At 40.2% G+C, this 15,729-nt stretch overlaps 1 protein-coding gene across 9 annotated transcripts in view; it reads right to left on the bottom strand.

Moving 5' to 3' along the window:
* RORA (RAR related orphan receptor A) overlaps positions 1-15,729 on the bottom strand; it is a 1,120,706-nt gene that overhangs the window by 41,811 nt on the left and 1,063,166 nt on the right. For all 9 annotated transcript variants that reach the window (XM_079912654.1, XM_079912652.1, XM_079912651.1 and 6 more), the window contains one exon: positions 1,750-1,835. In XM_079912654.1, coding sequence (XP_079768780.1) covers positions 1,750-1,835 — 86 coding nt within the window. The remainder of the gene's footprint in view (positions 1-1,749; positions 1,836-15,729) is intronic.

The following is a 15,729-nucleotide window of genomic DNA, read 5'->3' as shown; positions in this document are numbered from 1 at the left end:
CCCCCCCCAATCAATGGAGGGACAGTTGTCACAGGCAGGTACCTCTCTTGCTTACATCTTGGGATAACATAGGCCAGGCCGTTGATTTTATTTTGTTTAATTTTAATTCATTAATTAATTTGGAGGGAGGACGAATTGAGGAAATAATTTTTTCCCTTGGTAATACAGAACCTTGAGGTCTTGAGGGTACCATAGAGATGAATAATTCAAAATCCCCTTTGAGTAGAAAGCTCTCTATTCCTAAAGGTGGGTGAATTTTTGTTTTTTTTAATTTTGTTAAACTGTTTAATTTGAAATAATTTTAAATTTAGTAATAAGTTGCAAAGATTGCACAGACATTTCCATTATACCCTTCATCCAGCATCCCTTGATGTTAACACCTTATGTAATTATGCTATATTTATTAAAACTAAGAAATTAACACCGGTGCAGTGCTACTAACTAAACCACCGACTTTATTTGGATTTCATCAGTTTTTCTGATAATGTCCTTTTTCTGTTCCGAGATGGATTTCTGAATAATGGAGTATGGTAGGTGGTGTGCAAAAATCTCAAGCTTCCCCGAGATAGGATCAATATGAAGCATTTGCATATGCACAAAGTGGCAAGTGCTATGATGATTAACAGTAAAACAAAGACATAAGGAAACTACAAGGCAAATTTCCCTGAAGTCTCCCAGGAGTTATTTGTGTCTGAAGGTGGTTTTGTATTTTCTGACATTGTATTTTTCTAATTTCACTAAAGGAAAGCTAACCAAATTTGTGGATTTTACTTTTTGCTTTAGCCTTCAAATGCTTTAGGGCTAATTCAGGCCTGGTTCAGTGGCACACAACTGTCTCAGAGGCCTCATGCATGTCTAAATAGCTTCTCTCCTGTTTATTTTGCACTGTTTTATCCTATAAGCTGTCTCAAGGCCCTTCCAAGATAAGCAGGAGGATTTAAATCTTAATAAATTGAAATTTGAATAACGGAGGCAATCTAGGTTCGGGGGTCTTGAATGATTAGGATAAACATCTCTATTTTCCACTCCCACATTATGCATGTGCTGTCCATGTTGCCCTGAGATCAGCATCAGCAATAATTAAAATAGTAACAACAGCAATAAGACTATTAGATTTAAATAGCACTTTTCAGTTTATAAGGACTTTTATTCACAGTTATTATTTCTATTCTTGGAATAGTTCTAAAAGGTAGGAAGAATGCCACTTTACAGATGAAGAAACAGAGTCACTAAAAGATGAAGACATGCCCAAAACAATAGGGACAAAGGGCGGCCCCAGGACCAGAACTCAGTGCTTTCTAAAAACCTTGCCATGATTTGGCCAGACGTGTCAACATCTGTGAGCCAGCAATAAGACTTTCAATCACATTCCCATTAAACTTCTTGGAAACGCCTTCTTATAAAGCTTATAACAGGGACCTTACAGAAGTCTAGAGTCATCTCTTTTTTGAAAAAAGATAACCCAAGAGACTTTTTTCATCAGTTCAATCAATTCTGGGATTGGAAGTGACAAACAAGCCATGCTCGAATACTATTCTCCAGCCTCTCATTATTGTGATGGGAGGCATAAAAATATATATAACTTCCTTGATTGTAATGAACATTCAAATATTTATTCTGTCCTGTCGTTTCTCGTCACTCAAAATGCCAAGGAGCTGAATTTTTAGGCATAGTAGAAGTAAAGAATAGAAGTCACAAAGATACATCCTAACGTTAATAGAAACAACAACAACAATTAAAAAGGCTTACCTTGCAGCCTTCACATGTAATGACACCATAATGGATTCCTGATGATTTGTCTCCACAGATCTTGCATGGAATAATTTCAATTTGAGCTGCAACAGAAGCACGCAACCAGTTAATTACATTTTATTTTAAACACCTTATAAAAGCGTTCCCTGATCAGCATTTGTATAGTGAAAACTAATAACCTGCTAAACATTATACTGCATTAACTATTCATTGCTGAACTGTGAGGGTCCCCCTAGAGCCCTGGACTAAATTATGGCTGCTCGTTATATAATAGCTTTCGGGTTATTAAAATGGGTCATTTGAGGAGGTGTTTAAGAACCCACAAGAAGACTGGAATCAGCATTTCAAAGCCTTCAAGAACTGGAGAGTTCACAGTTTAGGCCTCAGAGCAAAGCAGATACTAAAATGTTTCCTCCGATCTCATTTTCCATCATTATTTTAAAAGGTCATAAACCTGTCTGGGCTGAGCATTGTAGCTCGGCTGGTGGAGAAAAACAGACTCCAAAAAGCCAAAACTACTTAGGAAAATGATTCAACTCTAAATATTAATAAGTTACATATGATGGGAAGAATTCCTTACTCATCTCTTTTTAATTAATGTACCTCCCATGTGTTAAAAATTAGTCGACTTGTGTACAATCAAAACCTTTCAACCATAAAGTTCATATCCTATTTGAATTTAAAAATGATGAATCTGGACAAATAGAATATGTAGCTTCAGAGTTCTTTACATTGGAAATTGATTTCCTGGTACAGCGTGCGTGTGTTTCTATCTAACTGATTATTTACAGTTGCCTCATACTGGAAGAATAACCAAGTAATTCATACATATTACATCGAAGTTCTCAAATATGTTAAAGCACGTTTCTAAGATAACACATTATATCTTGAGCAGAGTTGGAAAGAGTATAATTAAGGATTAAAAAACCCCCTAAGGAATAGAATAATTAGGCAAAACAAAGTACTTGGACCACCTATTAAATACAATTTATATGTGAAATAAAGAACCAACACTGAGCTGCATATACAGGATGACAAGTTTCACCCGTTTACCTGGCATGCTCCATTACACTAAATTTATTTTCCATGGTTATCACTACTGGATATCATGTCAGATTACCTACTAAGTCACACACACAAAGGCAGTTGCAAGTGCCCAAGTATATTTCATTTTCATAAAGCCCCTACCTAGTGCCATGCCTCACACAAAGCAATGACTAGTCTAACGAACGTATCGCACGATGTAAGTAACACACATACACAGAGCCCACCCTTTCTTCCAATGTGATCTCATATCCTGGGGTAATTTCCACAGCCACCTACTCTGGATTTGATACAATATTGTATTCAATACTTCAAAAGAGGACACATTAAATTACTGGACTTAACCTCATTATAAACCATGTGTCCCTGCTAACATCCTTTCAAGGGGACCAGAAGTACTGCAGTGCCTTTAGTGAGTCCTTTGCCTACCAGTCACTTTTAGTGTTGACATCCTGAGTTTCACTATCCAGAGTTAGAAACTGTTCAAAATCTCACCTCCAATAAATGTGCCATAATCCTCAAGCCTTCTAATACCCCAATAGTGGCATCTTTGTACACTATCTAAATGTCTATTCTGAGTTATGCAACTTAATATAAGATCACGCTTAACAAAAACCGTCATCTTCAAGTCGGCCTCCTCGTCTTAGAGACTAGCTTGATTTCTTCAAGGAAAATTCTTTATGAAATCTAAACTCTAATAATGTTTCACACTTAGGCTCCTCCAATATATATATATATTTTGCGGTACGCGGGCCTCTCACTGTTGTGGCCTCTCCCATTGCGGAGCACAGGCTCCGGACGCACAGGCTCAGCGGCCATGGCTCACGGGGCCCAGGCGCTCTGCGGCATGTGGGATCTTCCCGAACCAGGGCACGAACCCATGTTTCCTGCATCCGCAGGCAGACTCTCAACCACTGTGCCACCAGGGAAGCCCTCCTCCAATATTTTTAATACATAGTTAAGGCAAAGTTTTGTGCCACAGATTGTCTGCAGCTCTCCAGAGAGATGGTTGTGCCTCACATTTTTCAGAGACTCATAAAAGCCAAGTGGTAGTAAAGAAATTCTGAAAGGTGATATCAGCTGAAACCTCTAACCCTAACCCCAACCCCAACCCCTAAGGAAGAGAAGAATTAGACAACACAAAGTACTTGGACCACCTATTAAATAAAACTCATACAAGAAATAAAGAAGACAGACACTGAGCTGCTTCTGCTTATGTCTCACCTCAAGTTGTAGTCACAGAAATTAGACAAACCTCATTAGGCCCTATAGTTTAAGTCAGCATCAAAACTAAAAGTAACACTAAACTCGGGCCTCTCAAGAGTTATTTTCATTCCATCTTAGTAATGGAGAGATTAAGCAAATCTGTTTAGTCCTTTATAAGATAGGAAAGCTCTGGGCAGGCCAGACAGGGAACACTGAGTAAAACTGTATGTATCTGGATCAAATGGAAAATGGTGTATTGCTGTTCACTCTGCCTGGGCTCCTAGTGGATGACCCATGAGCAGTGACATCATGATCTTTAAGGCAGTGACCAAAATGCCTACTAAAAGCTCCTGTAACATTGCAAGTGATCTGGAGGTCTGGCAGGGAGGGGTCTGATCATGATGGGGGTGCCCCTGGGATTGACATCCTGGCCCAGCACTTCCACCCTTGGAATGGCTCTCAGCTGGCTGGGGAGAGGGTGGGAGTGAGGGTTGGGAAAGTCACTGTAGTATAAATCCAGAGTTTGGTGCCACTACTGCATAGGAACACTGGCCTGAGCCAGGCTCCTAAACTCTTGGTCTTCAATTCAGCCTTCCTTCAGCTCTCAGGGTCTTTCAGATCTGCAGGGCACTCAAGCTGAGGCATATTTTACGAGACTTCATGGAGGCCAAGATGCTTAGTATGAATGGACTCACTGTAGACTGACCTGTATTTTCAAGCAAGGGGCCATTTGCCTAGAACTTTGCCCCCTGCCGCACTGTGTTTGTGCTTGGCTCCAGTGGGCAATGCTGGTCAAAGATTCCAAATTAGTTAGAACAAGCTTCCCTAGGGATCTCATGGTGAGGTGATGGGAGGGTTCTCCAAAGCCAGGTTCCAATATTATGATTGGCTGGATTAAACTATTCTACTAGCCTACCCCCTTGGGTGGCTCTCTTAACTCAGAAGACAATTTCAGGTGCAAGTGCTCTTTAGGAAATGACTAAAATCCACTTGCTCTAAAAAGCAAATTCTCTGAAAGTGATCTATCACATGTGTTGATCTTTCCAGAAAGTAAACATTTGCTGATCGGAGCAGGGCACTTACTCAATCTTCCATTTCATCCAACAATGCACAAAATCCACCTCCCTTCACCTTTTAGTTAATTTACAGAATTCAAATGTATCAAGGAGAAGAAAAATAGTCAATGCCTTACAAATTTTTCAAAAGGAAAGCAGTTTAGTTTCACAAATTTGAGTTTTCAGACCAGTAAGAGGGAACAGGACAAAAATCCCCTTGCCCTTTGCTTTCTATCCCTCAGGCTTTTCCATTTTCTGACAGGCAGTATTGTGTCTTTTCAAAATAATCTTCTTGTAACAAAAATTATGAGTCTTGGCCCATATATATACTGCACACATTGACTCAGTCAGTATTTCAAAGGATGAAATCTGTCAGACACCACAACTGTCACAAGTATATTGATTAAATTAGTCCACATCCATATTCATTGCAGCAAAGAGGTTTATTCTGTAGCGGAATATCTGAAGCAAGATGCACGCACACATATAATCACGAATTGGCTTAACAATGAACAATCTCGCTATGAAAAATTCTAATTTGCCTACATTTTCAGCTCTATTGCCTAAATAATTTGCTCTTTCATGCACCCTAAGTAATTCAAGCAGGCTCTCCACACCTGCACAGGCAAATTTCTGCAGTTTCAAGGAGCTGACAACAAGTGGCGGCGGGGCAGCAGGAAATCCTGGAAAGCAGGTGTGCTAATTAGCCGAGTGGTCCTTAGGCTGGGCGGGCATTTACCGTTGTACCTCTGTAAAAAAGTTTGCTTTTTACTTTTCATTATAAAAGGTAACAAGACACTGGCGTTCTTAACACCTCACTTGCTCCTCAGGACCTATTTCTGGATTTATCGTGGTCCAGAGAAAAATGCCCATTCTGCCCAAGTATTAAAAAATATAATTGCACAAGAGTTGTACCCATCACTTCATTCTGTGGGTGAAGAGTGATGTCTCGATGATAATCTAAATAGATTGATAATAATCAATACTATTGAACATGTATTTGGGCTTATAAAGTCTCAGGCATTATCTAATTTGCTGCTCCAACAACTCTATGAGGTAGGTGGTATTATCATTATCATCATTATCTGCATTTGTTGTAGATGAGAAAACTGAAGCTCAGAAAGGCTAAATAACTTGCCCAAAGTCAGAGAGCTTGGAAGAAGTAAGGTTGGAATTTGGACACATTTTGGTCTTTTTCTCTTAACTCAAAAGCTTATTCCCTCTCCACCCTACCCCCCTTCTCATCATACTGAATAGCCGAGCTAAATCACTCCAATACAAACATCGGGAATATACTGCTCTTGGTAGGAAACCATTACCCAAGGATCAAAAGACATCTCACAAGTAATCTGGTTAAACTTAATACTACTCAGAACTGATGTCAAGATGTCTTTCTGGGAGTTACTTGACTAGTTCATAACTGGAAATAACCATCAACCTTCTAAGACCATTCTTCTCAATTTTATAAAATTCCGAGTTTTTGACCTTAGGCTGACCAATATGAATGTTTAACGATTCTTAAGGCTGGGAAAATTACTTCACCTACCTCTCTGAGTCTCAGTTTTCTATTTCAAGATTCAATGATATAATGTATAAATGACACAGCACATATGATTATTTTATACATGTATTCTATATATATGCACATCACACACAATCCTTAGAAAGAGTTGGCACTCAAAACACAGTTATTATTATTGTTATTGTTGATAAGAAATCCTGCCTTATAGCGAAATGAAATTCTTTTCTGCAGACTTTAAGCTCTTTCCAAAGCGGGGATAGAGAAAAGCGGCTTAGCCTCTAGCTAATATGACAGGCAGTTCATACCAGCTACCACAGCGATCCTTTACAACGTTGGCACTTAACTGCTACAACATAGCAGCATGTTGTAATCAGTGTGGGATGTGTCACAAGGCATTTGTTGCTAATAATAGTAAAAAAAAATAAAGTTTTTTACTGGTTCATATAAAAAAATAAACTAACATGGACCTAAGATCATCCCCATAAGATCTTTCACTCTAGCTCACTTGCACAACCATATGCTTTCTCAAATTGGACGGAACAGGGTGGGGTTACTGCTGGCTTGCCAGGAAACGGCCAAACTTTGGGTACACCCATGACACTATGTCACACATATGAATGCCAAGCAATTTTGTGTGTCTTGCAAAAACTGTCAAGAACTGCTGCTATAAACAAACAAACAAAAACCAAAAAAACCCCTATCTTTATACCAATCTGCTGACCGTGTTTTTCCTGGAAGGCTGAGAATATGGAGGACTTTTCACCTGCTATGTTACATATTTCTCTAACGTTTGAATTTTTTACAACCAGCATGTATTACTTTTGTAAGCAGAAAAACCAATAAAGATTAAAAAGAAAAACCCTAAGGCATTTGATTTTATTTTCGGCAAAATGGCTTGAGTCCTTTATGGATTAGTCATTTTATTTTATCCCCTGTTTAAAACTGCTGGGGTATTAAAGGCTTCTGCAGCTGCCTGGATGGCAGTCTGGCCTGTATGTCAAGGCCAGCTGGGGGCGGCGGGGGGGGGTAGGGAGTCTTCACCTGGTTTCCTGGAGGGACTCCGGCAACTCCTGACTTCTAGAGTTTTGTAGCCCCTCTGGGTCTGGCCACCTCTAGTTCCAGGGTCTCCAAGGACTCTGCCCCATGGGGATCAGCCAAGGGGGCAAAAATAGGGGCTGAAATTCGCCTGCCTGTGAGCCCTGCTGCAGAGTGGCTGGAACAGCTTGGAGGGAGGGAGCCTTTTTCTCTCTCTACTCTCTCAGCGCTGCTGCTGGAGGCCCCAGGCCACCATCAGGGTTTGCAGAGAGCTTGCAATACATCTTCATGGTGGAAGAACAGACTGTGGGCTTCAAACAGTTTGGCACACTCTGTCCCTGGACCTAAGGCCTGGAGTATAACATGGATTTGTTTCACAGTGCAGGCATGTTCAATAGGCATCCTGGGTGGGGAGGGCTGAGTTCCAGCTACACACTCTGCAAACTAAAAATCAACTTGTTCAGCCATTTTTTCTACTAAATATATACTAAATATAATACTGGTATGTGTCCCCGGTACAGTCTTTTCTTCTACTGATTTTGCAATTTTTTTCATGATAGTACTTGATCCTAGTGGAACATCACCAAAGCAGTTAGCCCCCTAATTAGAAAAGTCCTACCCCTTTGGTAGAGCAGTCTTGTGGTCATTTCTGGCAACAACAGTAATGCTTGATATTTACAGAGCTCTGTAACGGTTTTCCAAGTTTTTGTCCTCACTAGCTTGTTTTGATTTTGGTGTTCACAACAACTCTGAAGTAGGCAGGTGGGTCTTATTAGCCCCATTCTATTGATGTGGAAAGTGAACCTCAGGAGGGTTAAATGGCTTCTTCTCTAGGTCTAGGTTTCCCGGGGTTTAACTGTAGAGGCAGCCACCAAAGAAAAAAAAAAGACAGACTTGGTGTCTCTTTTTGCTCAGGATTATTTGATGACTTTAGATTTATGTTATCATCAATCTGGGGCTCTTAAGGGGAAATGCCATGAGAGAGAAAGAGCTGGAGGTTGATCCAGCTAAAAAGTGGAGTTGGCACTCCTGCGTTTCCCTCTGACCCTCAACTCCTTGAGTGGCCTCAAGCAAGTCACTTACACCTCCACTCCCTCCACCTATAAAATGGGAATAACTCCTATCTCCCAGGCAGGTGGTGGTAAACGAATGCTCAGAAAGCTCTTTGAAGACGAAAAGACCTATATAGATGGGAAGCTTTAGGAAGCTTGGCATATCATTCTTGGCAAGGACCAGGACGCTGTGCCCTCACCACCCACTACAGGCTCTGCCACCAAGAGAATAAAGAAAAATCCACAGAACTGTAATCTTCATCTGCTAACTAGACTCAAACTTTTTTTTCAATTGTTGGTTTCCAAAATGCCTTCCTGAGGGACTCATGGGTCCAGAGGTTACTATCTTTGTCTCAGCTTCAGAGAAAAAGCACATAGATGGAGAAGTCACCTCTCTGTAACAGCCGTCACAAGCAAAGTCACTGAACTTAAGCCCTTCACCAGGGCTTCAGTTGTCTTGCAGAAGTATCCTGGAAATGGTATGATTCCCACTTGTTATACACAATAAACACACAGGTTGCCCTCCGACATTCTGACCCTTGGTATTAAGTTCATGTCTGACTCAAAGGACCCTGTCAAATTATAGCCATCCAAAAACAGGTCCTGTACCTTACTCTGCCTCCCCCCGACCAAAGTCCTACACTTTACATACTGTTTAAAGCCACTTCTTAAAAGCTTTAACTGGATTGTGGCTTCTGCTGAAAATGTAACAGCTTTTTAAAATCATTTTTTAAAATAAAAAGTGTTACATATACTTGCCGAATACATACACATAAACACACCTCAAACTCTTCAAGAGATCAAGCATTTGCACACTAAAGCTAAAATATGACAAAACTAGATTTTTGAAACTTTATTTCCTTCAGGCTTTACACATGTAAGACTTAGGAGCCTAGGAGTTAAAGCCCATATGAATTCAGAGAAAGCTGAGCTGTGTACGCAGGAAATATCTGAAGAATGAGGAAGACAAGTATGTGCTGTCATGTGGCTTTCTGTGAATATGCAGGTAGTTCTGACAATGGGAACTGAATATTAATCCTTTGTAATATGTTTCAATCTCTACTGGATTAAGCTTTCCAGAGAAACTGACTCGCACTCCCTGATGCACATGTATCTCTGCTAAAAGCCAAATCCAAATGAGTACTTTTGTCCCTAGATGGGGAAATTCTGTCAAATCAGAGAAGAAACAGATTTTTCATATAGAGGAACAGTGGATGGCTTTGATTTTTAGATCCAGTTCTCTCTAGAATTCTCCTACGACACAGTCATGCACAGAAGACCTCAATTTATCTCTTTTGATAATTACCTGGTGACCAATTAGACCTTGAATAAAATAATTGAACAGCAAGAGAAGCTGCTTCCTCATACTCCACTTTACTTATCCAGTAGGTCAAATACTGAAGAAATTCTCACCCAACAAAAGATGATGCCATTAAGATCAGCAATACAAATACTTTTCTTTTTTTTTTTTTTTTTGGTCTTTCCTAATCTAATCTCTATCACTTTTGTGAACAACGGAGCATCCTTGTTGTTGAGGATTTCTGGGGTTATGTGAAATCAGGGACTAAGACAAAGGTAACTGGCCATTCAGCCAATTATTCTCAATTATTCTCAAGGTCCTTCTAAGATTCTAGAATTAACTACATTTTTTCAATATGAAGTTCTTGCAGATTTTCTTGGACCTTGAAATCAGAAATGTCTAATCAAAATCCTTCTCTTGAATCTCTCAGGGTGGGTTAAGCCATTTCATATCAGCAGGAAAAAGAATCCATCTTATCTTACTAAGTTGTTAGATTATGATCAAGAGAGTTTCTTAAAAACTTCTTTTCCAACAATAGGTATGTGTCCCTTATATAATTCTGGATAATACTAGACCCAAAAAAATGTCATCTGACTCACAGAACTGCAGCTAATCTTTTCTAGCGATCAACCTCACTCTAGATACCAATTCCTTTTTTTCCCTTAACAAGAGCAATTGTGCCACATTTAGGTTACGTCTTCCTTTGCTCACAGTTGAGAGCAATGGGGTCACCTCTTTGCTTTCATCATTCAAAGTCTGTTTTTCACAACAACAGAAAAGAACATCTTTAAAACCAAACCAAATCTGGAGATCTTATCTAGTTTCTGCTTTACCAAAAACATCAAAATTACTCTTACTGCGTTTTATGAAATAACCTTACTTTACACCATTACCCCCAAATTCTCACACCTAAGCCCAAGAGATAAGCACTCCATTTTACAGCCCTCTTAACTTTGCACCTGCCTATGCACACCTCAACTTATAGGTATTGTATGATCTTGGTACTTCAATTTACAAGATTGTATTTTTTCAATAGATACACAGAATGTTACAAAAAGAAACAAACCTGGTGATTCAATTACAAAGTCCAAAGACAGAAAAATCCATTGACACAGAAATGGGTCTTAAAACAAGTAGGATATCTGTTTAAATCTATTTGTTCTATGGCTTCCTATGAGTCTGGTCCATTGTATGCTTAGCACATAGCATCATACTTCACTGAATAAATCAATCCAAATATTCTGTTTGTCTCAGAATCCTCTTTAAAGGGCCAAAGTCTCCTGCCTAAAAAGTCAGCTACTGATTGCTAATTCTAACTGCACCATTTCTAGACTCCTTAACGGTGCCATCACCTGCTGAAGATGTGCAGAAGTGGGTCAAAATAACAAGAATCCAGGTTAAGTCATCATAGCTCACCAGGCAAAGGAACCTATTGTTTCTTTCCATTAGCTTAGGTAGTTTTTGTGAAGATCAATTACTGTTCATTGAATATTAGACCATGTCATTTAAGAAATATTCCCTAACCAAACTGTTTGGATTCATGGCAAAAAAAAAACCTGGAAATAACTTGTAACTTTAAACCTTGAAAATACATTTGCTTTCCTCTATGTTAAGCCATTGAGAACTAAGATGACAACACATCCATAGCCACAGGAACACAGACTGGTGATACCAAAAATTTCCTGGTCCACAGATCATTTTAGTGGGTGAGGATTATCTCACAGCCCAGATCCCCATTCTACCTTTGTGCTGTTTCCCAATTCACAAAGTCTCCCTAGAATTAATAGGGAGAATGGAACTCTGGGCAAGAGACCAGGGAAAGGTCTGTTTTTTATTAAAAAATCACAAGCAAATTATTTAGACTTGCCAGAAGCAGAAGTGTACACGTTGTCACACTAATTGTTTTAAGATTCTAAGATCTTGAAGGATGAGTGACCAATTCCTAGAAGACAAATTCTACTAGGTTCTCCACCTCCAATTTCCAGGACATAGCCAATGATATCTGAACAACAGATATGGCAAGTTCTCAGCCTTCGAAAACATCAGTCATGTATTTCTGGACTGCAGGTCAATGGTAATTAAAAATCTCTTTTATAATGCTTTTCTAAGACAACCAGTTCAGCTGGACACAGGAATGACCAGACAAGTGCCCGAAGGAGTTTTTTCTGACTATCTAAACACGTGTTCTTTAAACTTGCTTATTAAAGAAATGTTTCCATATTTAGTTATAATATATAACATCAACTAGACAGTGGATAACAATATGGGCTGATAGCTGAAGTAGAGTTGTTTTCTATGTCTATTCCCAAGGGGGGAAAGCAGGAGCTTCTAGCTATTTCTTCACTGGAAAGGCAAATACAGAAAAAGGCAGCAGAGCCTTGAGGATATTAAGTAGTTGTGAGACAGGAGGAGAGGGGATGCTCTGGACCGAGCTTAGAGATTGTCAGATTTATTTTAAGAAGGTCTGACATCTAAGCATCAATTCCCAGACGGTAACACCTAATGAATGTCATTCTTCCCTACAACAGAAAATGTATATCTTGGGGGTTTACCTTGAAACTATCTATCTTTATGTAAGTCATGCACTAGGGGTGGGGTAAGAACGCCACAGCCATGGAAAGATAGCAAAATAAGGTTCACAACCCTGTCCTTCCTCTTCCATTTTCAGTTTCTGCTCCTCCAATCTGAGGAGCTCCTTTTGCCTGCAGACAAACATTTCAGATGACATTTTATGACTGTCCTGCACATACGCCTATCAGCTAGCCAGCACTTGGCAATGTGTGTCTTTGTCACTTAAAGAGAGCTTGAGTGAGTGTGACACTATCACTGGCATAAGTGAATCTTTCTAATTTGCAGTAAAAGTGCACCATTCACACACTTTGGTACTTCAGGACGGCGACGTTTTGAAATCCACTTCACAAGTGATGGCGGCACATTTCACATCAGATGGAAACACACTCTGATTGCTAACAGCTGCTACAGGCACATCTTACTGGCTCACACAGGTCTCTCCAGCTGTAAGTCCTACCACCACTTGCTGGTAACCTGCACGACTAGGCACCAGGGATGACAAGAGGGTACACAGAACCCACTGGCCCACGTCATCTTGTTATATTAGCTTCACTGTATGTGAATTACGGATGATAGTGGACACTTTTTTTAAAGAAGAAAGAAAAGTACAACCTTGAAGTAAAGTGGAGAGGCTCACTTTGCAAGCGCTAGAGGCTGCGGTTGAATCCCTGCCCTGTCACTTACTAGCTATGTGAACTTGGACAGCTTTCTTAATCTCTGTGCCTTATTTTCCTAGCCTTTAAAATAACCCCTATGTCCTTATTATAGGGTAACCAAGTGCTTATAGAATCAGTGCATAGCACATAGTAAGGGGACAATAAATATTAGGTATCATCATCATCACCAACACCACCTATCTTTCAAGGACAGTAGTATTTGGCAAGAGCTGCTACTGGAGTTGTGGGAATGAGCAAGAAGGTTGATGAGGGATAGGTCATTATATTCCTTTCAGATAAAGACATGGAGTTCAGTGGCTTTCTTTTTTAAATTTTTTAAAAGTAGTTTATTTTTTAAAATTTATTTTATTTTTGGCTGTGTTGGGGCTTCATTGCGCGGGTTTTCTCTAGCAGCGGGGGCTACTTTTAGTTGCGGTGCGCAGGCTTCTCACTGTGGTGGCTTCTCTTGTTGCGGAGCACAGGCTCAAGGCACAAAGGCTCAGTAGTTGTGGCTCGCGGGCTCTAGAGTGCAGGCTCAGTAGTTTTGGCGCACGGGCTTAGTTGCTCCGCGGCATGGGGGATCTTCCCGGACCAGGGCTTGAACCTGTGTCCACTGCATTGGCAGGTGGATTCTTAACCAGTGCACCACCAGGGAAGACCCAGCGGCTTTGTTTCTAATGCAGAGGCCTAATATGAGAAGTAACACTAAGCAGGTACAAAGCATGACGGAAAGAAACCACTGGGTATTAAGCAGCTCCCCACTTTCTAAGTAAAGCCTACAGCAAGGCTGGCAACTTGAAGAGGTGGTAAGCAGAGGAAGTGGGAGCCAGGCTTCTAAAAGCTGTGTGGTGAAGTAGGGAAGGGACTCAGCTGCAGGGTTCCGAAGCTTCTAAAACTACCTGCTAGCAAGTGAAATTTACCAGACATGTGTGAAACTTTGTGACCTTCTTTCTCCAGGGCTCAGCTTCCCTCTTAGGGAATACTGTAGCTACTCCCTGCCCCTCGGTGTAGTGTTGCACCAGATAAACTGTCAGATCCGGTCCTGCTATGTTACACGGTGATATGATGATTGTGAGTGAGTTGAACAGTCATTTCCCCAACAGTTGGGATCTCTTCAATGGCGAAACCCACCAGGGATCACTAGTCAGGAAAAGTAGTCATAGACTGTGATAGAGAAGCCCATCTGGCAACCACTCTGTCCATTTTAATTGCATTTTGGTTTAGACAAGGGAACACACTGAAATGTTCTCGTCAAGGTCCAGAGTAAAAGCTCCGGCATAATACCCATTGGAGCTAGAACACTCTGTTTCTACACACCTGTCCCCTCCCTTTTTTGGCCTTACTAAAAAAAAAAAATAGTGTTTATTACTGTCAAAGAGAATTCCTTTCAATACCATACCCTGCCATATATTGACAGAAGAGACAGGGCAGCACAATGGTAACATGGTGTGAATGGAAAATAAAGTATTTGGTTTTCCTTTCAAGGTAAACAATTTCAATTGACGGTTCTGGGACCGAATCAGGTGGGGTTTTTTTTACATATTTATTTATTTATTTGGTTGTGCAGGGGCTTGGTGCTTTTTATTTGTCGAAGCCCACAATAGGTACGTTTTGCTTTAAATCCACAGAGGCAAAGCCCTTGGCAGGTAGCATCAGTAATGCAAATCTATTTCCCATTGATATGTGTTTTTCAAAACAAAACCATCGCCACCAATGAAGCATTTTGGGCCCTCAAGCTACATGGTTCCCAGCTATAACTGTCTAAGGCATTAAATGTCAAGGATCAAGTCCAAGGCCATGTCAGGGACCATTAGGACATAGAGAAGTAAACTCTGAAGCAAGGTCTGGTGGTAACACCAAAATGTACTCATCAGACAAGAGCCTTCCCTGTGAGATGTTGAGGAACCAATGCCCAGAGGGGTGAGTGGAGTCATTCCAGTGCTCCAGGAAAATCAACCTAACTACTCACCATGACCTGCCCTGATCTTGCGTTTCCTGTTATTTAAAGGGAAACCAAACCAGTCAATGAAAGCAATTCCAAAAAATGGAGCTCAAAAAAAAATTAAGGCTTAGAAAAAAATAAGTTGAATAAGTGTACAGACTCTCAAATTGAAATTCTGAATGGAACAGGATTTTTTTAGGTGCATAACCTTGGTAGGTTTGTTTAAAAAATCAGTCACACCTCAAACACACCCACCAACAATCAGAAGGATGACTTATGAGGAATTATTATTCATTTAAAACATCCTTTAAAATAAGTCAGGAGAGTAAGCTTGACCGGGTCCTTACCCATCCCCACCCTCTAAAATAAACAAATAGTATTTCTATTGAAGCCAATCTCCTGTTCCTGGAATCAGCTTTTTGAGTTGTCAGTTAGACAAGATGAACTGATTACTTTACCATAAAATTTACCAAAGCAGGTAACTCTACCAGAGAAATATCAGTCCATTTCAAAATGTTTCTTGAGAGTGAATTACTTCATCTATGAAAGAGAAATCCCTTCCCCTCTTCTGGTCTGTCGAGCTAAATGGTGCTC

The sequence above is a fragment of the Stenella coeruleoalba genome, assembly GCF_951394435.1.
Source record: "Stenella coeruleoalba genome assembly, chromosome: 2".
NCBI lineage: Eukaryota > Metazoa > Chordata > Mammalia > Artiodactyla > Delphinidae > Stenella > Stenella coeruleoalba.
This window is presented reverse-complemented; position numbering and strand designations above follow the sequence as displayed.